The sequence below is a fragment of the Hypomesus transpacificus genome, chromosome 23 (genome assembly GCF_021917145.1).
Source record: "Hypomesus transpacificus isolate Combined female chromosome 23, fHypTra1, whole genome shotgun sequence".
NCBI lineage: Eukaryota > Metazoa > Chordata > Actinopteri > Osmeriformes > Osmeridae > Hypomesus > Hypomesus transpacificus.
The window spans coordinates 6095612-6123458 of NC_061082.1; the positions used below are offsets into that span (position 1 = coordinate 6095612).

The 27847-nt window shown below is 49.8% G+C and overlaps 2 protein-coding genes across 4 annotated transcripts in view; one reads left to right on the forward strand and one right to left on the reverse strand.

Annotated features, from left to right (window-relative positions):
• Nucleotides 1-40: 40 nt before the first annotated feature.
• armc8 (armadillo repeat containing 8) lies at nucleotides 41-8955 on the forward strand. Of its 3 annotated transcripts, XM_047046231.1 has the most exons (23): nucleotides 41-85; nucleotides 677-792; nucleotides 1851-1927; nucleotides 2646-2717; nucleotides 3115-3257; nucleotides 3359-3456; nucleotides 3538-3630; nucleotides 3835-3915; nucleotides 4046-4121; nucleotides 4277-4367; nucleotides 4485-4545; nucleotides 4709-4909; nucleotides 5018-5113; nucleotides 5222-5304; nucleotides 5483-5564; nucleotides 5697-5783; nucleotides 5870-5962; nucleotides 6049-6198; nucleotides 6277-6372; nucleotides 6470-6565; nucleotides 7680-7773; nucleotides 7892-7985; nucleotides 8078-8955. In XM_047046231.1, the coding sequence occupies exons 2-23, from the start codon at nucleotides 748-750 to the stop codon at nucleotides 8109-8111; spliced, it is 2043 nt and encodes a 680-aa protein (XP_046902187.1). In that variant the 5' UTR covers nucleotides 41-85; nucleotides 677-747; the 3' UTR covers nucleotides 8112-8955. The 3 variants fall into 3 exon arrangements, with proteins under 3 accessions (XP_046902187.1, XP_046902186.1, XP_046902188.1); XM_047046230.1 differs by lacking the exon at nucleotides 41-85 and having other exon boundaries at nucleotides 459-792; XM_047046232.1 differs by lacking the exon at nucleotides 41-85 and having other exon boundaries at nucleotides 459-792; nucleotides 7680-7752.
• A 2569-nt stretch (nucleotides 8956-11524) lies between these two features.
• kcnh3 (potassium voltage-gated channel, subfamily H (eag-related), member 3) overlaps nucleotides 11525-27847 on the reverse strand; it is a 60408-nt gene continuing 44085 nt past the window's right edge. Inside the window, 10 exon segments of the mRNA XM_047046229.1 lie at nucleotides 11525-12698; nucleotides 12823-12875; nucleotides 13000-13100; nucleotides 13946-14202; nucleotides 16849-17063; nucleotides 21755-22004; nucleotides 22491-22690; nucleotides 24608-25009; nucleotides 26884-27091; nucleotides 27242-27399. Coding sequence (XP_046902185.1) covers nucleotides 11751-12698; nucleotides 12823-12875; nucleotides 13000-13100; nucleotides 13946-14202; nucleotides 16849-17063; nucleotides 21755-22004; nucleotides 22491-22690; nucleotides 24608-25009; nucleotides 26884-27091; nucleotides 27242-27399 — 2792 coding nt within the window. The 3' untranslated portion in view covers nucleotides 11525-11750.

Consider the following 27847-nt stretch of genomic DNA (forward strand, 5'->3'; position numbering starts at 1 on the left):
ATGTGCAAAGAGAGTAAATACATCTTCCGTATCCCGCAGCACTTTCAAACAGCAAGGTTATGTGGACACGATCTATTCCTGAAAGTTAAGTCATTACATGTGCGACTTCATTGATTGCGTATAATAAATATGAAGTGGTATTATTAGAATGGGCTGACAAGTAAGCTACTATGAATTCCACACAACTTTTTGCACACATTTGATTGACTTGGAAACTGGGTCACATGAAATGCTACATTTTTATAGAGCGGAAAATGCCTATGCTGTCAAAAATATATATATTTTTCAAGTTACAAATCATTATTATATTTGGTTCAGTGCTGTATATTTAAAATGCAAATTATTGTGTACAAGCAAATACTAATAGTGAGTTCCAAACCCTATTTCCATCGAATCAGTCGCAGTGTAATGCAAAATATCTGCGCGTTCGCAACTAAATCCCTCAAATTGGCATTTGATTTCTGTTTGTAGCTGGCTCAAGGGGGTTAGCTAGCTTGCAACTATACTGTCTTCACAATGACAGATGAGCTACAGTCAATAAAATGACCAGACTCAGAGCAGATACATTGATGCTCTCTACTCACACACCCCACATAATACTAGTTTAGCAAAGAGTTACTAGCACACCTGAAGTGTTGCTTGATTTAGCTAGCTATATTTACTTTTTAATCTATAGGCAGCTGGTCTGGAGGGCGGAGTGTTTGGAAAGTGCTGCTCCGATTGGGGCGCTCGACAGGGGGAAGAGAGATGGCGTGCTTGTTGGAGGCCCCTCTCCGCATCAGCGTGCTATCTGTGAGTCGTCCTCGCATACACTTCAAAATTAAATACATGAACTGCGTTTTTGGAAGGAAATGTTGCAAAAAGTATTGTGTTGTGTTAGCTAGCAATGGTTAGCTAGTCGCATAAAGTTGCAAGCTTGATAGGGCTTACAGCTTGCATGCTAACAAACCAGAAGCAGCAGCAGCAAGGGCGGTCTGCCTGTCAAGTGTCACCCGGAATGAGAAGGTTCACTGATTTCGTTTTAGGTCATGATGACATAGTAAGTTATTGCTTATAGAATGTACTGAATTAACACTGCCGGTCTGACATAACCTGGGAGTTTTGCAGCTAGCTAGCTTTTGCTGGTTGGACGGCTAAATACTACTACTGTGTGGCTAGCTAACTAGCTACTACCAGCTAGCTTTGCCTAGTTGCCAATGCCATTGCTCAATGCTATTGGATCTGTCAAGTGTGATTGTGCTATGTTAAATACCATTTATAGAACTCGGTTTCAGAATGCACACTTAAAGTAGAAAATATGTTGCCCTTTAGGAACAGTACGTTTGGGAGGATTTGATCGAGGTTTAAAAATAACAAAGCCGGAGATGACAAGAGTAGCTAGCTTGCTAGCTAGTAAAAAACTATCGCATGCTGCTGCTGGGTTGGAAACGCCCCCACCACGTCGTTGAGAACTAGCTACTACTCCTCTCTTTTTTAGGAATATTTAGCAGTCTAATAAGTGATTGCAGTGCCATCTGTTACCTAGGAAAGTTCTGGACAAGGCCAGTGACCGTGTCATCAATGTTGATGATAAACATAAACAGATTTATCAGGTGATACAAGCAGTCTCGTGCACTGCTGGATGACACTGAAGGCTTGAACTCGGCGTGTGTTCCAAGAGATAGTCTGTGATGTGATGAGGAGTGGGTTTATTTCTGGTATGGAGGATCTGAACCAGTCAGTTTGTGTAAGAGAGAGAACGTTTGTGTGTATCATGACTTGTTGGTGTGGGTGGGCGGTAGGTTTAGGATGAAGAAGGGCAGCACTGTGCTTCAGATTGACTTGTTCTGTATTATTATGTTGCCATGCAGGAGGTCACAGCAACTAGTCGCCACTATGTTGACCGGCTCTTTGACCCCGATCCACAGAAAGTGCTGCAGGGAGTCATGTAAGTAAACACGGGATTTACCTTCTTTCTTTTTAAATGTTTTATGCATCCAGCTGGTGTCTCTTGCTCTGTCTTTTGAGATTGCTATCTGCATGCATGCAACAGCTACTAGTCCTGCAGAAGCACGGCTGTGATTGGTTGAAGCAGTCCTGCTGTGTGCCTCTGTCTGACTTAGGTCTCTACCTATGAGAGGATAAGAATCTGCCTTGCCAGTGATTGGTTCAGTTTGTCAACATGTGACTACTTGTTTGAGGGGGAGAATGTGTCAGATCCATCTGCGACTCGGTTTGTCGGTCAGTCTGTCTCTGTTTGTGACTGTCCATGTCATTGTTTTTCACAGGGGAGTGTGAGACTCTGTCCATGTGGCTTGGACTCAGATCTTTCCAGTTTTATTTTTAACTCTTGAGGCCAAGCTCTGGTTACGGGTGTAGATGGCGCCTAGCTACCTGAATGGTGCAGCTGTACTTTTCCACCAGCCCTAGCCTTAGCCCTAACCCCAACCCCAGGGGCTTGTCTAGTCTCATTTGGCCCTGCAATTCAATCTGGCCTTATGATTACAGCATTTGTATCAGACAATGTGTCCTAACTTAAAAGCTTTTTTATTTGCAATCCAGCTTGTTGTTGATCCGAAAGCCTTCTGAGCCTGCTCTACAGCAGCAGTGTGGCATCAGCTGAGACAGGGGCAGCTTGACTCATGTGACCGTGTGTGTCTTCACAGTGACATGAAGAATGCCGTCATTGGAAACAACAAGCAGAAGGCCAACCTGATTGTCCTGGGAGCTGTGCCCAGGTATCCCTCCCATCCCCCCTCTCTCTCTCTCTCTCTCTCTCTCTCGGTCCCCCCCCCCCCACTTTGTGCCCACTCACCCTACTCATATGCCTGTGTTGCTCAATGGAATAGTGATCTGGTAATATATATGTATAAACACCTGTCTTCTGGCCTAATCATCCGTGTGTCTGTTTATGTCTGCGCTCCTGCCCCCACCTCCCTCTCTCTGACTTGCTTTCTCTGCCTCGCTCTCTCTCTGCCTCGCTCTCTCTGCCTCCCTCTCTCTGCCTCCCTCTCTCTGCCCCTCTCTCTGCCTCGCTCTCTCTACCCCTCTCTTTGCCTCCCTCTCTCTGCCTCGCTCTCTCTACCCCTCTCTCTGCCTCGCTCTCTCTGCCTCTCTCGCTCTGCGCGTGTCCAGGTTACTGTACCTGCTCCAGCAGGGCTCGTCCAGCTCCGAGCTGCGGACCGAATGTGCGGTGGTGCTGGGCAGCCTGGCCATGGGCACAGAGAACAACATCAAGTCCCTAGTGGACTGCCACATCATCCCCGCCCTGCTGCAAGGTACATTCACACGCAGGCACACGCGACCCCCCCCCCCCCCCCCCCCCCCCCGCTCGTGCGCACACAACGTGAGTGACGTGGGTCTCTCCCCTCCTCCCTAGGTCTTTTGTGTCCAGACCTCGTCTTCATCGAGGCGTGTCTACGCTGTCTGAGGACGGTGTTCATTAGTCCCGTCACCCCTGTGCAGCTCCTTTACACAGTAAGCCGGACGCGTTTCTCTCTCTCCCGCACGCTTACCAAGTCAAGTCATAAACACGTGTTTCCCCCCCCCCCCCGACAGGATCCGACCGTTATCCCACACCTCATGTCTTTGTTGAGTCACTCACAGAAGACCCAGGAGTACATCACCCAGATCTTCTCTCACTGCTGCAAGGTCAGCACGCCAGCATTGGTGTCTTTCTGACCCCACAGTGGTCCTGGGTGTCTCTCTTTGTGATCATACAGGGGTCCAATGTGTGGGTCTGACCAAACAGGGCTCCTAAGGGTCTGGTTGTTAGAGTTGGCGTCGTATTGAAAGGGCAAAGTTTGGCCAAACTAAATGTGTCTGTTAAGTGATGTATAAGTGTGTGTTCCTCAGACACCCGAACACCAGACGGTTCTTTTTAACCACGGCGCCATCCAGAACATTGCACCTCTGGTTACCTCTCCCTCCTATAAGGTAATGGGTGTGTGTGTGTGTGCGTGTGTGCGCGCGCTGGCAGACAGGCATACTAATTCACACATCTATATGCAGGGATACACACCTTTCACCTCCCTTCCCTCCTCCACTCTCTCTTTCTCTCTCACAGGTACGGATGCAGGCGTTAAAGTGTTTCTCAGTCCTAGCCTACGAGAACACTCAGGTCTCCATGACACTGGTGAATGGTAAGGAACTCGCGCTTCTCTCCCTCGCCTCTCATTCCCGCAGTCAACAGTCGATTGCCACGGTCACGCCAGCCGCTAATAGGAAATTGCTACAGTTTGCTGTATCAATACCCCCCCCCCCCCCCCCCCCCCTCCTCCTCTCTCTGTGTTCTCAGTGCTGGTGGATGGGGAGCTGCTCTCTCAGGTATTTGTCCGAATGATGCAAAGGGATCAGCCTATCGAAATGCAGCTCACCGCAGCCAAATGGTGAGTGAGGACTCTCTCAGACAAGTCCCTAGTTTGACAGCGACCGTGTCGTTGTTGTGGCTGCCCAGAATGACCCCCCTCTCTCTCTCTCTGCCTGTCTGTCTGCTCTCCCTCCAGTCTAACCTACATGTGTCGAGCCGGAGCCATCAGGACGGACGACAGCTGCATTGTTCTAAAGGTCATTCTAGTCATGCTCTGTCCGGTTCAAAAGGACGCGGTCGGCCTCGTGGAGTGTCTGTCTGTCTTGTCCGTGCGTGTGCAGCTAACAGCACCGCGTCTCCAGATAAAAGACCTGACAGCCCTTGATACGAGGCTGTGTGTGTGTGTGTCCGTGCGTGCAGACCCTGCCATGCCTGGTGCGGATGTGCAGTAAGGAGCGCCTGCTGGAGGAGCGCGTGGAGGGGGCGGAGACCCTCGCCTACCTGATGGAGCCTGACGTGGAGCTGCAGCGCATCGCCAGCGTCACCGACCACCTGGTGGCCATGCTGGCCGACTACTTCAAGTACCCCAGCTCCGTGAGCGCCATCACGGACATCAAGAGGGTGTGTGTGTGTGTGTGACGTGTACATTTGTATGTCTGCGATGCCGATTGGTGAGGCGAATAATAACGAGAGGAGTGATGGTGATCATGAGTATCCTCTCGCATCCAGTTGGACCACGACCTGAAGCACGCTCATGAGCTGAGACAAGCGGCCTTCAAGCTGTACGCGTCGCTGGGCTCCAACGACGAGGACATCCGCAAGAAGGTAACCTTCAGTCGGTGCCCCCTGCGTGCGGTACGCTGGCTTCTGTCAAGGGAGCGTTTGTGTCTGTCACCCCTGTCTGAGGCCTCTCCTCTGTCCCCTGCCCCGCAGATCACCGAGACAGAGAACATGATGGACAGGATAGTAAGCGGCTTGTCAGAATCCAGCATAAAGGTTCGCCTTGCAGCAGTCAGGTAGGTCCCCCCTCCGCTGCCACGTCCTGTTCCCTCTCAGCTCCAAAGGACGTCTTCCTGTCTCCGTTGGGACAGCTCTTGTCAGAGGCCACGTTTTGATGTCGAATGCGGGACTACAATACCCACACTCCCCCTCCCCACAGGGGCTGTAACAGAGGCTGTTTGTGGTTGTGTGCAGGTGTCTCCACAGCCTGTCACGGTCAGTACAACAACTGAGGACTAGTTTCCATGACCATGCCGTGTGGAAGCCCCTTATGAAGGTTTGTGGGGGGGTCATCTATCCTGTCAATTTGTCCATACATATCGATAAGTATGTCGTTCTTCCAAGAGGGCTTTATCTGTGGTTAGAGAGAGGAACTGTGTGTGTGTGTGTAATACTGGTGTGTGTGTAGTTGTTGCAGAATGCCCCAGATGAGGTGCTGGTCATGGCCTCGTCCACACTATGCAACCTGCTGTTGGAGTTCTCCCCCAGCAAAGAGGTAGGTACACATGTACCGTCAGCTGCCCCTCCATGGACACAGCTGGTATGTTCAGACACATGCTAATAATGTGTGTGTGTCTCCAGCCTATCCTGGAGTCTGGGGTGATAGAGCTGTTGTGCAGTCTGACCCAGAGTGACAGTCCAGCCTTGAGGGTCAATGGGATCTGGGCCCTGATGGTGAGACTCCATCCCTCGTTCCTTCTGGGTGTCCCACGGTCTATGTTCTGAAAAGCACAGACTGACGTGTGTGTGTGTGTGTGTAGAACATGGCGTTCCAGGCCGACCAGAAGGTGAAGGTGGAGATCGTGAGGGTGCTAGGCACTGAGCAGCTGTTCCGTCTCCTCTCTGACCCCGACGCCAACGTCCTGATGAAGACCCTGGGTCTGCTCCGCAACCTGCTGTCCACGCGCCCGGTAAGACGCATCCACACACACCACACACACACACATATCTGTTTGGCCCCAGAACTAACAGCTCCTCTGTCCCCTCAGCACATAGACCAGATCATGAGCTCTCATGGGAAGCAGATCATGCAGGCGGTCACCCTCATCCTGGAGGGCGAGCACAGCATAGAGGTCAAAGAGCAGGTGAGGACCCCTCCACCCTGGGGAGGGAACACTGTCTCAGAGCATACCATGACCCAAGCACCAGTGTGACTTGTCTCTGTCTCTCTCTGCGTTTCAGACACTCTGCATCCTGGCCAACATCGCCGACGGCAACACGGCCAAGGAACTCATCATGACCAATGACGACATGCTCCAGAAAATCAAATATTACATGGTAGAATCCTCCCAAAAGACTGAGACTATTCTAATATACTGGGCCAGTGTGTGTTACTTTATTTGTATTTATTTTGACTGACTCTCTCTGTCTCTGTCTCTCTCTCTGTCTCTGTCTCTCTCTCTGTCTCTCTGTCTCTGTCTCTCTCTCTGTCTCTCTGTCTCTGTCTCTCTCTCTGTCTCTGTCTCTCTCTCTGTCTCTGTCTCTGTCTCTGTCTCTGTCTCTCTCTCTGTCTCTGTCTCTCTCTCTGTCTCTCTGTCTCTGTCTCTCTCTCTGTCTCTGTCTCTCTCTCTGTCTCTGTCTCTCTCTCTGTCTCTCTGTCTCTGTCTCTCTCTCTGTCTCTCTGTCTCTGTCTCTCTCTCTGTCTCTGTCTCTCTCTCTGTCTCTCTGTCTCTGTCTCTCTCTCTGTCTCTCTGTCTCTCTCTCTGTCTCTCTGTCTCTGTCTCTCTCTCTGTCTCTCTGTCTCTGTCTCTCTCTCTGTCTCTCTCTCTGTCTCTCTGTCTCTGTCTCTGTCTCTCTCTCTGTCTCTCTGTCTCTGTCTCTCTCTCTGTCTCTCTGTCTCTGTCTCTCTCTCTGTCTCTGTCTCTCTGTCTCTGTCTCTGTCTCTCTCTCTGTCTCTGTCTCTCTCTCTGTCTCTCTGTCTCTCTGTCTCTCTCTCTGTCTCTGTCTCTCTCTCTGTCTCTCTGTCTCTGTCTCTCTCTCTGTCTCTGTCTCTCTCTCTGTCTCTCTGTCTCTCTGTCTCTCTGTCTCTCTGTCTCTGTCTCTGTCTCTGTCTCTCTCTCTCTCTCTGTCTCTCTCTCTGTCTCTGTCTCTCTCTCTGTCTCTCTGTCTCTGTCTCTCTCTCTGTCTCTGTCTCTGTCTCTGTCTCTCTCTCTGTCTCTGTCTCTCTCTCTGTCTCTCTGTCTCTGTCTCTCTCTCTGTCTCTCTGTCTCTCTGTCTCTCTGTCTCTCTGTCTCTCTGTCTCTCTGTCTCTGTCTCTCTCTCTGTCTCTGTCTCTGTCTCTCTCTCTGTCTCTCTGTCTCTGTCTCTCTCTCTGTCTCTCTGTCTCTGTCTCTCTCTCTCTCTCTGTCTCTCTGTCTCTGTCTCTCTCTCTGTCTCTCTGTGTCTCTCACAGGGACACTCAAATGTGAAGCTGCAGCTCGCTGCCACCTTTTGCATCTCCAACCTGATCTGGAACGAGGAGGACGGTGAGGGCCACACTCTGCCAGGTGGTCACATGATGACGGGGAACTCTTACTGGATGTACAAGTGGGTAGTGATGGTAAATCCAACCAGAGGGTAACTGTCTGTCTGTGCGTGTGCTCGCGTGTGTGTGCTCGCTCTCAGGTTCCCAGGAGCGTCAGGATAAACTGAGGGACATGGGCTTTGTGGACATCCTGCACAAACTCACCCTAGCGCCAGACCCCAACCTCTGTGACAGGTGAATACTGCTCCGTGACCCAGACACTCATATCCTTATCGTGCGCCGTTGGCCAGTGCGTTCATGATCTTCATTTCCCTCTACCATCTCAGAGCGAAGACAGCGATGCAGCAGTATCTGGCGTGACCACGCGGGAGTCCCCGACACCAAACTGACTAACAACAAGAGGGCGGACAGCTGCCATCTTTGTTTTCTTTTGTGTTAAAAGTTGAATCTTCAGTTTTGTTTTGTTGCACAAAGACACCTTTCACGCTGTGTCAGCCCTCTCTTACTCTCTCTTACATCCCCCCCCCCCCCCCCCCCCCCCGACTGGATACCCCCCTCCACTGCCCGACCGCCCGCCCATTTCAATCCCCATTTTTGGAGAGGTTGAATGGGAATGGGTGCTGCATAGCAACAAGGGGCGTCAGAGATTGTGGCTTTTCCCAGTGTGGAGAGGACCTTTTCCTCTTGGACTTCATTTGAAGAAACAATGTCACTTGCAGCAGCGCCACCCAGTGGCCTGAAGGCCTTGGTGCTTTGGACTCCCTTCAGAGGAGACTGGAACTGTCTGAGAGCCAGACTTAAGGGTCTAACGTGAAGGCGCGGTTGGGGGAGTACATCCTCCTTGTTTTATTTTGCAAAGTAATTATTAATGAATTGATATTTACTATTATTGCTATTTTAAGACGCACTTCCGTCACAATAGGGATATGTTTGGAAAAAATACAGCTTATTTTGACATTTTTTGTGTTTTCTTTTTTTGTGGATACATACCTCGTAAATATATATAAATATAACATATAAATATATTTTTTTGATTTTTATTTTCCCCTTCTCTGATGTCTTTCAGTGTGTATTTGGCCCCTTATTCCTAGAGCATTAGGATGTGAAGCCTTTCTTGTATGAAATGTGTATGGTTGAATCTCAATAATTTATCCTTGATTGCTGGAGTTTTGTTCTTAAAACACATTGCAGGAGAGGTTATAAGCTTTTTTCCCCCCCAATGTATTTTGACAATAAATCCCAAGAAGAGGAAACTCAAGGAACCAAGAGAAGCTTATTGAGATGTCACCCTAGAATAGGGAAGTACTGTGTGTGGTCTATGGAGAGAATTTATGTGTTCAAGAAGAGCCATGAGTGGTTAATCTGCCTGTGTTCCTCCTGTCACCCTCTGTGGAGCCACAGGAAGACCACATCAGAAGAGGCACGGAGAGAGAAGGAGCTGCTTGATCCTATGCTTGGTTTGTCTCCCACAGGATCTTTCTAGACTGTTCTCACCCTGACATTGTCAACCTTAACGAAGCTCTGATAGAATGAATGAATGTTACTATTGAAATATATGCAGACCTGACAGATTGAACTGGTCTCTGGTGTGCTTTTGTTCATTGGCAAGGGAGGGGTTGGAGATCCCTGTCATGATGTGCCCAGCAGGTCACATGGTGTGGGCTGAGATCTCTTACCGTTGTTGAACGCTACTACAGCCTTATCGACCTTGAATGTTGTTTCAAAGGCACATGAGAAAATGTGCATGACAGCTAACTGTCTTCCAGGCAGCTCTGCTCCCAGCCCTCATGACCTCTGAACCAGCACAAGAGCCTGTGATCTTAGAAAGCAACACTTTATTCTTGTCTGATATACCTGGTAAAGTTCTGTAACAGTAAATAGTAAAATACATCTGAAGCCTGAGTGCCTCTGGCAGCAGTCTCTGCCAGGCCAGAACCAGGCACATTCCTCATGCAGAAATCTGTGGCATGCATTGAACCCCTGACCCCAACCCAGCCCCACCCCTCAATCTCATACCTGAAAGACCCGACTCCTCCACGCCACATCCCTCATTCAAGCGATCCCCCCCCCACCTCTCGACCTCGTAGCTGAAAAGCCCACTCATCATCCTTCATTCAAGCAATTGCCCCCCCTCCCCCACCTCGCCAAACACCCCTTACAGAAAATAGAAACCAAAATCTTCTTGTTTATATTACAAATAGTAGAATCACCTTGCGTTGTCGCTCACTGTAATGAGTTTGAGCAGTAGATGGATATCTCAGTCCTCTGGTTCTGTCTGACCACACGGGGCTCACAGGGTCTGTCTGTGTCTTAGAAGCCCTACCACTGACAGTTAATGGGGTTCTAATGCTGCAACCTCATGAAGTAAGTGTGTGTGTGTGTGTTACAGGGGCTTCATTGAAAACAAACCCTGTCCGGTAGAACTGAATGCTCAAGGGAAGAGACAGTTTCTCCTGACTGATCATCACTGTGACTGGATCTACCTGTGACCTTGTCTCTATATTGACCTCACTCATAAGGCGGTCTAAGCTCAAAGAAAAAAAAAAAATATTGCCTGGAAACATAAATCAACAATAAAAAATAAATAATTGAATAGGTAATAATTTAAAGATTAAATTAAAGTGCAGTGTATACTCATAGCAGTTTGGATGATATATGGATATTTTAACTGACAATAGAATGCTTGTGAATCATGATGTAGATGACTGGAGTGTATGTATGTCTGTCTGTGTGTGTGTATGTGTGTGTGTATGTGTGTGTGTATGTGTGCACGCACTTGTGTGTGATATAAGGAGAAGGCACAAAAGGCTGGATGGCTGATGTTTGGATAGATGTGGACAGCTGGGCAGACTCCACCCTCTCTCCTCACCCCAGCCTTCCTAAACTACATCTAGTATCTGTCTTTGGCACACTGACTCTCACGGTCTCTGACACCTGGTGCTCAAATACATATCTTGGTGGGTACACAAGAGCAAAATGGATGTCCTTAAGATTATTGATTGTCTCATAGTGTTTCAAATGGCTTCTTGGTGGAGCGTGAGGGAACAAGGACTATTTTGGATATTTAGTGTTGTGTGTGTGTGTGTTTTGTGTATCTAAGTATGCACACCTGCACTTGCAAGTGAATGGAAGTGAATCAACCCACCACTACCTTTCAAGGAGCACACAAATTGGACGGCAACGTATTCCAAGATAATAATAATCAAATCAACGTTTTGAACTTTTAGGTCGACCGTGATGGATTCAAGCGACGGAACAGGTAATAACAAATCCCCATGTGAGAGACTAAATAGGAGTGAAGATTCCCAGTCCTGGCTTCATAGAGGCTTCCATCGTCTGAGGCTTCCAGCTTCTGAGGCTTCCCAGCACCAGGATAGGAGGATGAAGGAGGAACATTTGTGTTCAATCCACACTGGAGCAATAAATACAATGTCATTGTGTTTGTGTCAAGTTTTGCTTCTACTAATATGGCTACGTAGCAATGTCAAACAAGGCGTCCTGTTAGGTGAGCCCCGTCCTGGGCGGTCCGAGGGAAGGGAGCTGGAGGAACGTGCTGATGGGTTTAGCCTGTGAGGGTGGGGCTACCTCGAGGTGGTCCAGGGGCTTCAGGCTGATGAAAAACAGCTGCCGTGCATCAGGAGCCAAAGGACCCAGGCTCCAGGGGCGTGTCCAGACATTTTTGATAGGGGTGGCACAAGGGGTGGCCTGCCTCTGACTGGGCATATAGCCAATCATATTTTAAGATATTGGGGTGGCCAATCAGATTTCAGGGGTGGCCCGTGCCACCCTAGGCCACTCCCTGAACACGCCACTGCCAGGCTCCTCCCCCTCTCTTCTTCTGTCTGCCCACCTGGATGGGAACCACACCGACTCACAGGTGCTCTTTCATCATCTCTCTCTCTCTCTCTCTCTCTCTCTCTCTCTCTCTCTCTCTCTCTCTCTCTCTGTCTCTCTCTATGTCTCTCTCTATGTCTCTCTCTCTCTCTGTGTTTCCCTCTGTCACAGAGCAGGCCCCTCCTCGTCTATGAAGCTGATGTGCTCCGTGGAGGATCTTCCATCCTCCGTCTCCTCCGACTCTGTCCCCCACTCCTGCATCTCCAGCTCCAGCTGCCGCTCCCCTGGCCGGCCCCTCCCCGGCGCGCTCCTCCGCCTTCCCTCCACGCAGTCCAGGGAGAACGAAGAGAGGGGGGACGGGTGCGGACAGGAAGGAGGAGGGATGACGGGAGTGGAGGAGGAAGAGGAAGTGCTGGCCCTCGGCCTGTGGTCTCCGGGCGAGGAGCTGAGTGACGCAGGAGCAGAGCAATGGGAGGAGTGCGGGGGCGGGGTGTCCTGGGAGGGGGGCGGGGGCAAGAGGCCCTGGTTGTTGCTGGACTGGCAGCCGGCTCGAGAGTGGTGGGGACCCAGGCAGGGAGAGAGGGAGGGGGAAGAGGACAGAGACAGAGAGAAGGAGAGGGATGGGGACGGCGTGTGGGAGGCCAAAGGCGGTTGGTCCTGGCAGGTGGGGTAGAATCCATTCCTTGGAACAGGGATGTTGGGGAAGACAGGGGGCCCCTCTGCGTCTCCTAGTCCAGGGGAGGGAGGGCTGGAGTGGGCTGCGTTCTTGGAGGGTCTCCCTGGAGAGGCCGGGGTCTGGCGCTGGGCCGGAGCCCTCTGTTGTGGCGGGGTGGGAAGAAGACAGCCGGGCAGGTCCACGCCTCCGCTGTCTACTCTGTCCAATAGGGAGCACGACTGGGCAGGGAGCTGAGGGGAAGAGGGCGGGGCCGGGGGAGGGACCACCGCGGGGATGCTGGTGGATGGTAAGACGGCGCTGCAGGGGGGCGGGGTCAGCGTAGGAGTGAGGGTGGTCAGCATCGCTTGAGGTCCCACTAGGAGGAGGGGCCGGAGCAGACGGCTCATTTCCTGGAGCTCTTGGCTCAGCTGACTGACTTGCTTGGAGAGACTGCTCATCTGGGAGGACACACACACAGTACACCCTCACTTGGTTTTGATTTTATTCATCTCCTATCCATTTATTCATGATGGTTCTATTGAATGTGTACTTTCATGGCCATGGCATTGCTGAGACACTCACCTCTTCACTCAACTTCAGCACGCTCTTCTTGATCTCTGACTGCTCGAGGCTTCCTACACACACACACACACACACACACACACACACACACACACACACACAGAGTCAGAAACCGTGAGGCATCATGTGCATGTATATGTGTGTGTGTGTGTGTATCTTTGCGTGTGTGTATGTTACCTGGTCCAGGGGAGGGCGGGCCGGCTGGGGACAAACTGGAGATGAACTCAAACTTCTGGGAGGAGTTGGCATAGATCTCTGTCTCGATCCCGTCTACAAATCTTGGAGGAAAAGAAAGAGTATGAAGGTGAATGCATCAGTCTTCAGAGAACACAGACATGCAGTGTGCGAATTACGGGGGGTTTGGGGGGGGTCTGACCCCCTGAAAGAGGTATAAAAAAGAAAAACAGGTTGGGGGGGTCGTTACATTTATATAGCATTTTTGCCTGTAATCATACATATTACAATATATTTACCATATTCATTCAATAACAGGTTGGCAATACACAGAAATGTTGACTTTATGACAGGGAATATCACACACAGTATTACACTGCCATAGTCAAAATTCATTATAACTCAATAAGCACAGCGCGCGAATGACAAGTGCATAATACAACTCAAGAAACACTGAGTGCATGTGACCTCACTGATGCACGCGCCTGTGCTGTATTGGGTTCCCTTCACCTCCTGGAGAAGAAGTTGACCCCCCCCCCATTGTCATTGTATAATTTGCCCACTGCAGATATGTGGAGTTGAGCTCTGCTGTGGGTTGACCTGCCATTGCCTCTGAAACCCAGGTGTTGTACCAACACAACCCCTCCCCCCTAACTCCCCCCCACTAAGCACCCGCCTGCCAGAATCCACACCTTCCCCACAAGACCCATTTGTGCTATTGTCGTCTAGTTGCCATAGCAGCCTGACCCCCCTCAGGGTGTGAATCATGAGACGTGCAGTTCCTCTGTTCAGCCACCAGGGGATTCACCCCGGCGTACATCAGGGCATACACACACACACACACACACACTGAATTTCACTGAGCTCTCTCTTTTCTCGGGGGGAGCTCATGCATGTGTATTCTAAGAATCCAAGCAGGTGTGCGTGTGTGGGGAGCTGCATGTCCTACCTGGGGCTCAGCTCGGGGGGGGCGCTGCAGAAACTGACCACAGGGATCTGCAGGGTGGAGGGCCGGGTGTGCTCAGAGGGGGGGCGGAAGGGACGGGGGGCCAGGAGGGGGGAGCGCAGGGGCGAGTTCAGACCCCTGGTGAGGCGCAGGGGGGAACGGGGAGCGAGGGACACTGAGCTCTGCTCTTCATCGCCTTCCTCATCCTCCTTGATAGAGGGAAGCTTCTTCACCAGGCCTCCATTACTCTCCCAGTCCACCTAGAGGGGGGGGGGAGAACAAAAGAGAGGGGAGGATGAGGGGGTGAGACAGAACGGGAGGTCATGAGAAAGAGAGCCGCTATTGAAGCAAGGACATCATATGTTAATAGCATCAGGTTAGTAACATATGAGTACCAGTAGGAGGCAGACTCACACAATAGAACACAAATCCTCTTAGTACATACAGCACATCCACAAAAAAACACAAGCCCCATGCCTCCCCTTAACAACGCTGTTCTTGAATTAATAATTAAGGACATTCCTCGGAGTGGCTTAAAGAGCTCCGAAAATCTAAACGCCGGAATTATCACAAAGCAGGAATTAGCAGGGACAAGACGGCGGGGTGATAGAGCAGGTTCCAAAGCCCACGTTTAATCCTGCAGCAGAGGAGATAAAGAGCACACACACAGAACAAAAGGTCTCTATGTACACAGCTGAGAGGGACCGAGGAGGAGGGATGTACAGGCAGACGAAGAAGGGATGGAAAGCGACAAAGGGATCGGTAGGGAAAAACGTGTGTTTATTTTGCTCCTCTCTGACAGGGAGCAGGGAGTGTCATGTGGTCACAGCCAGTGTTGGTCTATAGGTGTGTGTCTGCATGTGTCTTCCAATGTTGATGGGTTTTAGCGTGTGCATCTGCTTTGACACAATCAAAGGAGAGCTGACCTTTGATTGTGTTACAGGCTTGAGTCAGGTTACGTTTTACAGGAAGGATTATGTTCAATACTTCTCCAAGCTAGCGCACCACGCGTTTTTTTTCTCTCTCCTCTTTTCTTATTTTTTTCCCTTCTCAGTCCTCCCCCGCTTTTCTCCTCCTTCACAAAACTGAATGTATTTTTAGCTCAGAATTTCTATACTTAGCTCCCAGCCCTCAAGACAACCAAGGGCTGCTTCACGATGAGGGTGGAAGGATGTGTGTGCACGTGCTGCTTTGGGTGTGAGTGTGTGTGTACAGTGTGTGTTTGTGTGTACAGTGTGTGAGTGTGTGTGTGTGGAGTATTTGCGTGTGAGCTTGTGATCTCATTCATATTCTGTGAATGTCACGCTTGCTTGCCGTGTCAAGACATTTTTGTCCGCAAATATGCAGGAATGTCTTGGTGAATGAGCATATTTGTGTGTATTCTGTGTGTGCACATGGGTAGGGAGGCCCATTTAAGAATAAGCCTGGCTCTGTAACTACAGTTGTAGTCTATGTTTCCCTTCGATGTTGTATGTCTTTATGAAATTACAAGTTCTTCTTTCAAACAAGGTACACTCACACACAAGAATAGTTCATTGGTGTTGTTGAGATGCATTGCAGTAAGAATCCACTTGACAAGACAGGGGGTACAGAATGTGCCATGCCTCCTCCGGCCCCTCTGCAGTGTTGCAGTGTTCTCAGAGCTGAGTGGTGCCCCCGGAACACTGCGCTGTGTTTGTGGTTGTTGATGTTCCTTGAGATCCAGTCAGTCAAGAGGATGCACAGAGACACATCCTATATTCCTCTATCTACACATTTCCTCTAAGTGAACAAGAAAAACAAGACTTTTAGTATCTCTCTCTCTCTCTCTCTCTCTCTCTCTCTCTCTCTCTCTCTCTCTCTCTCCCTTTTTCTCATACGTCTCCATTTTTCCCAGATGTCTCTGTATTATCTGCTGCGTCGTACTGTGTACTCACTCCTGCACAGACGGTTTGCTGAAAATGAGAAGTGGCTTTAGGGTCTTCCTCAGTCTACCGCTCGCTAATCTGCAACCTCTCTGCCTCTCTGCCTCTCTGCCTCATCCTCCTGCATTTACACTTTGGCAGGGAATCTGCCGCAAAGACTCACATTTAGACAAAAGATACCACCCATGGCTCAGTATGCTCTTTAAATGCCAAATACAAGTATCAACACACACACACATATTGCTCTGCAGATGTGTGCGCCGTGCCCTGAAGAAGCAAGCAGCACTGCAGAGCAGAGAGGAAAGACGAGAGATTTCCATCTCATCCCCCTCTCCGCTCCCTCTCCTCCCCCTTTCCTCACCTCTCCTCTCCTCCCTCCTCCCCCGCCCCCGCAAAGCTATTTTTATCCTTCAGGATCCAATCTTAGCAGAGGCTGCAGGGGACACAGCCAGTCAGGGAGAGGCCCTGCCTCTCTGATGCTATTCTTAGCAACAGGCCATGCTCCAAACAGCAGCGTAGCTATTTCTGTCCCTCCTTGTTAGACTCTGCTGTAGCATGTGTGCACGTGTGTGTGTGCGCGTGCACATGTGTGCGTGAGGGAGGGAAGGAAGGAGCAGGAGGGAACATGGGAGGACGTGTGTGATTATGCGAACAGTGCATGTGTATTCTGAAGGTTACTCCACCCGATAAGGACCGGCTCTCTGAGATTCTCCCCGCGCCGTCTTCGACTCGTTTCGATTACACACACAAGACGCGCCCCAAACACACACGAGCACACGTAAATACACTAAACGCTCCATATTCGCTCGGCGTTCTGTATTGAATAAACAGAGTACAGCTGCGGACTGCTTGTTATGAATGCATGTGATTGGTATTGCCATTTGCTGAGGGGAAGATTGCACCTCACTGTGTGTGTGTGTGTGTGTGTGTGTGCGTGTATGTGTGTGTCCTCCATGTTTGGTTTGTAAGTGTGTGTGTGCGTGTGTCTGTGGAGGGACTTACATCAGCCCCATGGCCCTCTCTTAGGTTGTAGGTCAGGTCGTGTTGGATCTCGCTGATGAACTTCTGGGCGTACTCGGGGTAGAGGCGGAGCACCTCGCGCAGGCCCTTCAGACTGATGTACTGCAGGTCACAGTAGGTCAGGGCTTTCACGTTGGCGTTGGTCTTGATCACCTGCTCTTTGGTCAGGGAGTCTGAGCCAATCAGGTCCCCTTTACCTGTGGGAGACGGCACACACAACCACGCACGCATGTAAGTCTCTTTGAAGCCAGCGTAGGACGCTGGCGCGGAGAGAGCCTTTCCTGTTATTTCCATTTCAGAAGAGGGATATCAGAAAGGAGGTGTAGGAGGAGGATCCTGTGCACCTCACTCATTCATTCCATGGAGCTCACATGAAAGGACGGTCACTAGATGTGTTCCAGCGTTGGTGTTTGACGACTGCACGTCCCCTAAACATGCTCGGGTACAATCAGCTGTTTACCTCACAGACATGCTGTTTCGTATATGTGGTTTGGTCACAAGGTATTACGTGTGTGTAAATGTGTGTGTGTGTGTGTGGTACATGAGTAGGCTCACAGATGGGCCTGGTCTGCCCCTTAACCCGCAGTGGTATGGAGAGAAAGGGGGAGTGATATATGGTGCACATAGAAGCCAGTGAAAGGGGGAACAGATGGATGGAGAAGAGGAGACACGGTGCGCATAACAACTTCCATTTCATGCTCTCCTTTCGTATCCCTTGTTCACTTTACCCCCCCCCCCCTCAACACACGTACCTCATGCGAATAACAAGCTCTTTATCTCACCCCCTTTCTCCAACTCCCATCTCTCCGATCTCTCTCTTCACTCTCGCTTCACCCTCTCTCTTTCCCAATCTCTCTTCCCACGTCTCTCCATTCTTCATCCTTCCTCATTTGTGTGGACCTCTTCTTCACCATCTTTTTGCCCCCCCTTTTTAGCCCCCAGACAAGCTTTCTGTCTCAGTGGCACAGAGATTGCAGCACGGAAATACTGAGCGAGTAAATCCTTTATCAAAAGCGATGATAGAACCATTACACAGAGGGGAATCATTTGATGAAGTTTTAATTAAGCCAAAAGCTTTTGTCTCGACTCTCCTGCCCGACTGACAGAATGTCTAGAACCATCTATCCCCAGCAGGTATCACACAGGGGCTTTAGTTTCTTTCTGAGCTTTGAATGAATGGATAATACATTACAGGCTCTCTGGTACCTGTTAACACACTGAAGTCAAAGGAATACTAGAAGATCTGCGTTCATATAGAACGCAGATTGAAGACAGACTTGAATATGAAGTAGGTCAATGCATGATTTAGAAATGGAAATATTTGTATACTTTTATATAATACTACTAGACAGTCAAGTGAGATGATCAGGGTAAGTAAAATATGTTTTTATGGGTGAAAATAAACGATTTTGAACATTTCCAACCAATCCCTGTTTTTAAGTATAATCAGATTAGTTAGCAGTAAATTTTCTTTTGGTGATTAGTGATCTTAGTGATTCCAAATGTAAACCTAAGAGAAATGATGAGTCAGCTTTAAGCTTACCTGCCCCTGGGCTTTGGAACGCCCTATCAGTTGGAAGTCGCTTTGGATAAAAGCGTCTGCTAAATGCATAAATCTAAATGTAAATGTATCAGGCAATATCAGAAGCAGAAACCCTTAATACCTTAAAGATACTTCTTAAAACGCACTTATTTAAACTTGCCTTCAGTTTGCCTACGATTATGTTTAATTTCGTAATACCAGTTTGTTTTCTCTGCATGTGTTTTTCCCACGCGCATATCTGTTTTGTTCGGGCTTTACTATATGTTAATGTACATCACCCTGAGCTGCATTTTCTGTGTGAATAAAAGAGCTTTATAAATAACAATTATTCTTCTTATTAGATTACATGTTTCCTCTCCTGCAGGGAGCCAGGTTCACCCCTGAGTCCCTGCAGAATCCCAGCCATCTCTCCATCTGTACGCTTGTGTTCCTCACCAGTATTTATAATCAAAGTTTTTAAATAATGCAATATGCATCTATTATTCATTCTGATTAACCAGCCTTGTGGTTCGCCTGCTCAGTGATGGGTGACGTGATTAGAGGATCGAGGGGGGGCAGAGATTTGGGTATAAATCCTGACTATGAATAAATACTGACTATGAAACACACAGTGTTGTATGCACACACACACGCACACACACACACACACACACACACACACATGCGCGCACACACACACACACACACACATGCGCGCACACCCTCACACGCGCAAACAAAGAAACACACACGTCCATTGTGCTGATGTATGGGTACAGCTACACAGTTCATCAATTCAACCCCTTTTGACCTTTAAAGAGCCTGACGTGTAAATCTATGTCGAGGGGTAGGAGAGGAGAAGAACTGTAATCATGCTCACTAGAGATGAGACATAAAACAAAGATTCACTAATCTAATAAAAGAAAGAAGATGTGTTGGTTTCTCTGACGTAAGAGCAGCCTAGGAAGCAGAGCGCATGGCCGTGTCATGTGACAACATAACCCAGGCCCAACACCAACACAGTCTCCAGCCTGTCTGCAGGACACACTCCAACACCATTCTGGGCTCTATTGAACCATGCACCTTCTGTCACACCCCTAACAGGCTACGCGCACACACACACACACACACACACACACACACACACACACACACAGGCATGCATACAGCACACACACACACGGACACACACACATAAACAAACCCTCTAACCCCCTATGACTCTCTTCTAGAATATGCAATATATCTCTCTCTCTCTCTATGGCTTTCTCTTCTTCTCTTATGGATCCACACAGCTTCATAATGTAATGCTTTCAGTCCGTGCCTCCACTACATATAGGGTTGCAATCAAAAGGCATTCTGAGTGTGATTGAAGACTGAGCTTATCTCTAGTCCCTGTGCTGCATAGCCAACCATTCCAAGCACGGAGCCTGGCTCACACACCAACACACAGGGCCAGTCTTCTCATCTCGTGGCATGCATACAGAAACACAAACAACTTCACACACACCCCACTCACATGCACAAGACAAGGCACACGTATATTATATAGTATAGTATAGTACCTATACACTACTACACACATTCACACCAGAAAAAGCCACACTTTAACCACACACACGCACACACATTTTGCTATCTGCAGGTTGTGTTTCTTGCAGGCTTCCCTGCTGTTACTTGGTTTCAGTGTCAGAAGCGAGGAATACAGTTGAACTATCAATCTCCGATGAGACGCATTCCAGTGATGGGAGGGGGTTGTCCTGCGGTGAGGTACATGTGCTAGCCGCAGGCTTCGCTGCCATGTGCCGTCTGTCTGGCAGTGTAGAGGAGCGGTGAGCTGGAGACGACATGTGCGGTACGATATGGGAATTAGCGTACAGGGAAGGGAGGCTCTTCACACCAGATAGCGGGATTACTCTGCATAATTCGCTGGCTAAACAGGTTGAAACACGGTATGACCGAATGTGTATGTGAGGTAGAGGAAATGAGAGAGAGAGATTAAGAGTGAGAGAAAGTTAGGAAGAAAGGAGAGCGAAAAAGTGTGTATGCCAGGGGGAGGGAGAACGCGGGGGAAAGAGAAAGGGGGTGCGTCTCGCTTCCATCCATTCTTGCTGTCTTCTTCCCCCCTTTCTCCTGATTTCTCCTGCCACTGTGTCTAAGAGGAATCTCTGCTCTGTGAAATTGACTTGACGGTAGCCGTCTTCTCTCTCTCTCTCCGTCTCTCTCTCTCTCTCTCTCTCTCTCTCTCTCTCTCTCTCTCTCTCTCTCTCTCTCTCTGTCTCTCTCTTTCTGTCTCTCTCTGTCTCTGTCTCTCTCTCTGTCTCTCTGTCTCTCTCTGTCTCTCTGTCTCTCTGTCTCTCTGTCTCTCTCTCTCTCTCTCTCTCTCTCTCTCTCTCTCTCTCTCTCTCTCTTCTCTCTCTCTCTCTCTCTCTCTCTCTCTCTCTCTCTCTCTCTCTCCACTCTACTGACAAGTGATCCGCAGTCGCACACTCCCACATCTGTGAGTGTGTTTAGGCTTCAGTGAGTGTGTGTAGGCCTCTGTGAATGTGGATCTGAAACCATGTGAGTGCGTATACGATTGTGCATTTGTATGAGTGTAATAGTATAAGGTTATCCTTTTGCATCATTACTAAGGCTTGTCTAAATGTTCAGGATGACTGGTGACCTCATCAAATCCAGATTTGATTATTCATTAGCAGCAGCAGCCACGCACCATAGAGTTAGTTCTGAGTTGTAACTAGATGGTGCATACACGAGTCCATCCATAGCCAGGAGAGCTCAGGCATTCTTCGAGGAGAGCTGTCATGTCACTAGCTCCTCTCTTTGCATGACTGACTGGTGTTACCAGGGTTAACTGGGCGTGTGAATAGTCTGATTGGGTTCAGACTTGGTTGAACCCTTGTGTACACAATGAAATTACAATTATGTGCAGTGTTGTGGTGGTGCAGTGTTGTAGTAGAGACCTACCCAGTGTAGCCAGGCTGGTGTTGCAGTACAAACTAGGGGTGTAACGATACACTTACCTCACAATTCGATACATATCGCGATACTGGATTCACAATACGATATGTGTCACGATATGTGTCACCATATGTTTTTATATATTTTTTATTAAACTTAAATTAAAATAACAGATGTATTTCCAAAACAACACATTTCAATAACTTTCTATGTTTGACATACAGCCCAGTGAACTCGATTCAAGCAATTTCTGTGAATGCACGCATGATGCAGGTGCAGAGTAGGTCACGTGTTGTTAGCTCAACCACAAGATAAAATGGATAAAACTATGATCCATACTGTAAAAAAGTTGGCATCACGATATATTCTACCACAACATTTGTTCCAGCCCTAGTAGAAACCTACCCAGTATAGCCAGGACAGTGTTGTCCTTGAGGACCTCCATAGACCCAGAGCAGACGAAGTAGATGGCCTGCAGGGCATCTCCCTGGCGGATGAGGAACTCTCCGGGGGCGCAGAAGGACGTCTTGATGATGAGGGACAGGGAGCGCAGGCACCCCCTGCTGGCAGACTCAAACAGGGGCAGCTGCAGCAGCTCCTTGTTCAGGTGCATGGCGATGTCGGCTCTCAGCTCGTCCGGGAAGTCCTTCAGCAGCTACGGAGGGAGAGGAGAGAGGGGTGAGAGGAGGGCAGAGGGAAAGATGAGAGACTGAGATCAGGATGAAAGCTAAAGTTTGGGCGCGTGTGCGCTATGTGTAAAAGTCAGACGAGAGGGTTTTCTTGAGAGGAAGCCAGATGACAGATGAAAGGGAGCACTATCGACGGTCAAAGCAGGAAGAGGTAGGAAAGGAAATTGTGAAATTAAGTCAAGGTCGAGAGAGAAAATACCAGAATAAGTACACGCTGGACGCGAAAGACAACAAGAACCACTAAAGAGCGGGTGAGGTCGGCGAGAGAGAAAGGGGAAGAGAACAAAAACTGCAGATGAAAGACAAAGAAGAGACACAGTGAAGGATAAGGAGGGAAGTGCAGAGAAACCCGTGGAAGAAGGAGGGGCAGGCACTTCCCGGTGGGGTGGTCCAGTGTCTGCTTTGAGTCAGTGTCCGGTCAGCGTGTGGCGTGTTGTGACAGCGCCGCTCACCTCGTTGACGTCGATGCCGTTGTTGACCGACCAGGTGGTTTGGAAGCACTCCAGCATGCGCTGCTCCAGGGCCTTGGGCAGGCGGTGCACCCTGATGAAGTCCTTCAGGTCCTTGGTGCGCGTGTGGTACAGGGAGCGCCGCGAGTACATCCTCTGGATGATGGCCGTCACGTTCCCGAACACCACCGCGTGCATCAGGGCTGGGGCCGGGCGACACGGGGAGGGGGGGTTTAGAGACTGCGTGTTCGTGTGTACATCCAACAAAGAGCCTAACAGAAAGCCCGGGAGCATGAGTGTATGTGTGTGGGTTCAGTATGTGTGGACCAAGCACTGTGATAGGAGCATACATGAACACATATACAGTACACACCGCAATACATCAAGCCTCCCTGTCCTCCAACTCTTTCTCCCACACGCTCTGTGACTGCCCCCCCTTCCACCCTATCCCCCACGTCTGACAGCTCCTGCCGCGAGGAGAGAGTGGAGGCTCCAGTCTGACAGTGATCTGATCTACACAGGCTCCCCTCTGCCTGTGCATCCACTGGGGCACGGACCCACCACTGAGCACACTGATGGAACTGGGGTGTGTGTGTATGTCTGTGTATATGTGTGTGTGCGTGTGTGTGCAAGTTTGAAGGCAGCAAACGAGGGTGTCTGAGGGAGTTTGTGAGGGAGAGAGATGCGGATCGTTAGCTGTCAGATCTTTTCAACCCAGTGGAGGTTAGTTCCTAGACTCCTTATCTACCCCCTTCAACCACTCAATCCTCTTCACTCAGTGTCTCTCTTGTTTTTTCACACTCTTTCTCTTTTCTTCTCACTCCTCTCTTTATCGCTCTCTGTTTCAACTGCCCTATTAGCTTCTGGGTCATCCCCACAGGTCACACTCAGGTCCCTTTACAAGTGACATGTCCCTATACTGAGTGACAGTGACTGTGGGCAGGCTACAACACCTGGGATGGGACTGTGTAGCGGCTTGTGTGTGTTCACTCGTGTGTAGTGTGTTTGCTTTTTTGCGCCTTGTGTTCTATAGTGCCTGTGCATGCCAGCCGGAGAAGTAAGTGTGTGTGTGTGCGGGGACCCGTGGGCTGGATGGGGTGGTGTGTGCGGGCGGTTTTGCACCTGTCAGCTGGCTGCGATAGTAATAGCACCGTATGTGGTGGCAGGCGCGTGTGTGTGTATGTGCATGTGTGCATCAGGGGAGGTAGAGAAACGGACTGTGAGTGAATGTCTGTTTTGCTCGTTTGTGTGTCATTGGATGTGTCCCTGCGTATGTCCGTCTGTGTGTGTGGCCTCGTTCAGCCACTGAGAGCTTCAGACTGAGGTCTGAGGGTCTCCTCCTGCCCCAGAACACCCTGCAGTAAAAGCAGCCAAACCCTCCCTCACGACGCAGACCTTTCCTGAGGTGCCCTGACTGAGGACAGACCCCACTGGACGACCGGAGAACTGTCACCTTCTTCAACACGACTTTACTCAACCTCTCTCTCTCTCTCTCTCTCTCTCTCTCTCTTTCTCATCTTGCACGGTTCAAACGACAGGCAAGAAATCTGTAGCATTTCCACACCCTCGGCAGTTTACGGTGGACATGCGGGCACGATGGTTGCTGGACAGTCCCACCGAAACGGTTCGCCAAAGTTACACCACAGAGCGACAGGGGTCCGTCATCTCTACGGGACCGGAATCGATCTGAACAGAAATTGGCAGTACCATAGACGAAGCCCTCTTTGTCAGTGTCTGAGTGTGTGCGTGGGTGTGTCTTGTGTGTGCGCGTGCGTGTGTTTTGAACACTGGGGGGAGAAGGGGGGTGTACGGCAGAGGGCGTGGGAGGAGCACAAAGTGTTTGCTGCTCTTTATATATCGTCATGTCCTCGTGGGGGCTGGCACCCGTTAATGAGTTAAGTGAATATTTAGGCCACTCCAAGCTGAGAGGAAACATACCCTCAGAGGAAGTACTTAATGTACACCCCCACATCTCTCCATACTAGAGGGAAAGAGAGAGGGAGCGAGTGAGCGAGTGAGAGAGGGAGAGAGGGAGAGGGAAGGAGAGAGGGAGAGAGAGAGGCTGGGGGGGAGGGGAAGAGGAAGACACAGTCAGACAGACATCTCCAGCTCCTACCCACCTCCTATAAGCATGGTGCAGATGGAGAAGATCTTCTCAGAGTCGGTGTTGGCTGACACGTTTCCGAAGCCCACGCTGGTCAGACTGCTCAGGGCAAAGTACAGGGACGTCACGTAGGAGCTCCGTACCGACGGCCCGCCCTCCAGCAAGCCCCCACCTTGACCCATCCCCCCCGCCCCCGAACCAGACCCCGCCCCGCTCACTGCTCCCGCCCCAGTCCCGTTCCATTGGCTGGAGTTCCACGAGTCTCTCCCGGCCGACTCGGACGTCGACACGTTCCATTGGCTGCTGTTGGCGTGGAGCGAGTCAACGATTGCCGGGTTCAGCGAATAAGAGGGCATTGTGGCCAGAGGGGACAGGGTGTACGGGGTGCCTAGACGCTTGGCCAGCTCGTGTAACCATCCTGAAAAAGAGAGAGAGAAGAGGAGCGAGAGAGAGATGAAAAACAGAAAGGGAGGGAGAGACGGGTGGATTGAAGAAAAAAAACATTGTCAATGAGACAAAGCTGTTACACAATGCTATAGCTGAGCCAGACTATTGAGAGAGAGAGAGAGAGAGAGAGAGTACCTCATATCACCCTTCAGGCATTACAAGCACCATCTCGAGGGTGACATACTGCCAGTTGCCTAATTAGCTTGATGCTCTGTCACCTACATTAGCCATCTTAGGACATGTGTACCAGAAGTGTAATGTGTGTGTGTGTGAATGTGCATGTGGGTGTGTGTGTGTGTGAATGCTTGAGCTTTTTGGCATGCAGCTCCAGCTGAATGTCTTTGTTTACAGCCGTGGGATTGTTTGTGTGTGCACCTGAACAGCAAACTCTCAGGAGGGCTGTTTTGAGGTATGATGCCAGAGTTTGAGCTGTTTTGTTTATGCTTAACTCATGTACGTGCAGAGTAGAACAACATCTGAACTCCCCTGACTCTAATATATGGGCAGAGCAAACAGCAACAGTTGTGCACAGCCAGATGGAATCATTCTACTGTCCGTGGTGCTGAAGTTCATTTCAGGCTGCCTCTCTACTTGCCTCTGTCCTTGGTCCTGAACACATTTTATAATTCTGTGTTGAAGCTGTTAAAAGTAGCTCAATCAACTTCCTTGATTCCTTTCCAACCTAGTCCAATCTAGCACCATGTCCTACAACCAAGACAGTCACTGTTCCATTCATATTCACCCAATCCCTTTTCACCACCATCTCAAAGGCAGCGGAAACTCTCCTTGAAAAGCATTATGTGGCTAAATCTTGATTTGCCTTTCAGTTCCCAAGGATGTGAAGTGGATTTGAAAACACTATTCTGGTGGCAGACTGCAGACTGGCAGCCATCTTCCTAAGAAATCTAAATCCCAGCTGATCTGCAGACCAGGGGAGGAAGAGGAGGGGGGCAAGGCAGGTGTCTCTCTCAATCTCTCGGCCTGTCAATCACTCCATCTCTGGCTGGGAGGGAGAGCACAGGCTGTTCTCCTGCATTGTCGGGCTTTGAAGTGACACTCAAAGACAGCTTTGTCTCAGACCACTAAAACCTCGACAACACAGAGGTGGGCCAGCACAGACAGAGGAAGACAGGTGGAGCGAGAATGCGTGTGTACGTGCGTCTGTCTGGTCTACGGCTGGAACAGAATGCCGGGCGGACAGAGGGATGAGCTTGAGCTCAGACGGAGGCATCACTCCCTCTTCTCCGGCCTTGAATTATTGATGCTTCTCCACACAACACGTCTCAGCGGTACTCACACACACAAACACAAAGAGTTCCATGGGCTTGTATCAACGCTCTGAGGTCTTTTATCTGTAGACACGGTGCTGTTCGCTGTTCTCCCATACTTACAGACTCCATCCGTAAACATGCTGTATGCAGCCACTACAGTCATATCACTGGGAATGAGTGACCCTGGAGCATAAGTGTACAGACGCTAGATGTACAGAAATCGTTAGACGTCTGGCTGGTAGGACTTGAATGGATCTCTCCCGGATCTCTCCTGTCTTTTCCACCGACAGCCTGCCTGGCTGCTGAACTCGATTGATTGTAATCAGTGGTTTGCCTAAATAATGGGTGGCTTGAATCCATATTTGGTCTCAAATCAATGTATCTCCTAATGGTGGTTGATCAATAAAAAGTGACCTGCTACCCAAAAAGCTGTTAGCATGTGTGTGTGTGCGTGTGTGTGCGTGTGTGTGTGAGGGAGAGTGAGAGTCAGGGGTTGACGAGAGGACTTCTTGTGTGTGCTGACCCTGCAGTACACACCAGTGAGCGGTGTGTGGGCTGTGTGTGTGCCCCTCACCGATGTCCCAGGTCCCGGGCACGGTGCTCTCGATCTCGGTCCGCCCGATGAAGTACCAGACGCAGGCCATCCAGTGAGCGATGAGGGCGAAGGTGGACATGAGCAGGGTGAGCACCACAGCGCTGTACTGGGAGTAGCGCTCCAGCTTCTGAAGCAAGCGCAGCAGCCGGAGCAGCCGCACTGTCTTCAGCAGGTGCACCCCAAAGTACTGGAGGATGACACAAACACACACACACACGGACACACGTGATCACGCACACAGAAGCAGGTTACCAAACAGTATCAACAGGCAGACCCACGGCATGTGTGTGTGAGAGCGGGTATGTCTGTGCACGCTGACCGGCGCACGAATACTCACCACGCTGACGTTAAAAGCAAAGAGGAGGTCAAAGGGCAGGGCAGCGATCAGGTCCACAAACAGCCAGGTGGTGACGTAATGCACGCAGATGGAGCGGGCGTCGTACACCACCTGGCCTGACGTGCTCACAAAGGTGGTGCGGAAGTTGAGCAGGATGTCTGCAGACCAGACAGACAGTACTGCATCAATGAAGCCCACATCACCAGTGGGTGCCAGACTGGTTTGGGTTGATTGAATGTATAGATGAAGAGTGATATTGTACGTTCTAATACATTTTTATCAAAGGAAATTGCCCCATTGTTAATGGTTCATAGGAATTCACAAAAAAAACTAACTAACTGCTAACTGCGAGAATATCTTGACAAAGCCCTCTGATTTGTCACTATTTAAAATGTGAGAAGGTCCATGGAATTGTTTGGGTATGAAATTTCAGTACTGAAGTTGGATAGAAATAGCGGATGGCTGGCTATTGATGCAAGAGAAGAGAGACTGGGGGAAAAGGCATGACAAATCATAGTATGAATAGACAGAAATCTCTCCTAGAAAACCACTGCTGTTAGTGAGAACAAGCCAACAATAAGCCCTAATGGTCCATTGTGATTGGTT

Excerpts from the sequence above, each read along its gene's own strand:
- armc8 (XM_047046231.1), top strand. The coding sequence starts at position 748 with ATGGCGTGCTTGTTGGAGGCCCCTCTCCGCATCAGCGTGCTATCT. Across the intron at positions 2,718-3,114 it reads GTCCTGGGAGCTGTGCCCAG|GTTACTGTACCTGCTCCAGC; the intron begins GTATCCCTCCCA and ends GCGCGTGTCCAG. Across the intron at positions 3,457-3,537 it reads CTGTGCAGCTCCTTTACACA|GATCCGACCGTTATCCCACA; the intron begins GTAAGCCGGACG and ends CCCCCCCGACAG.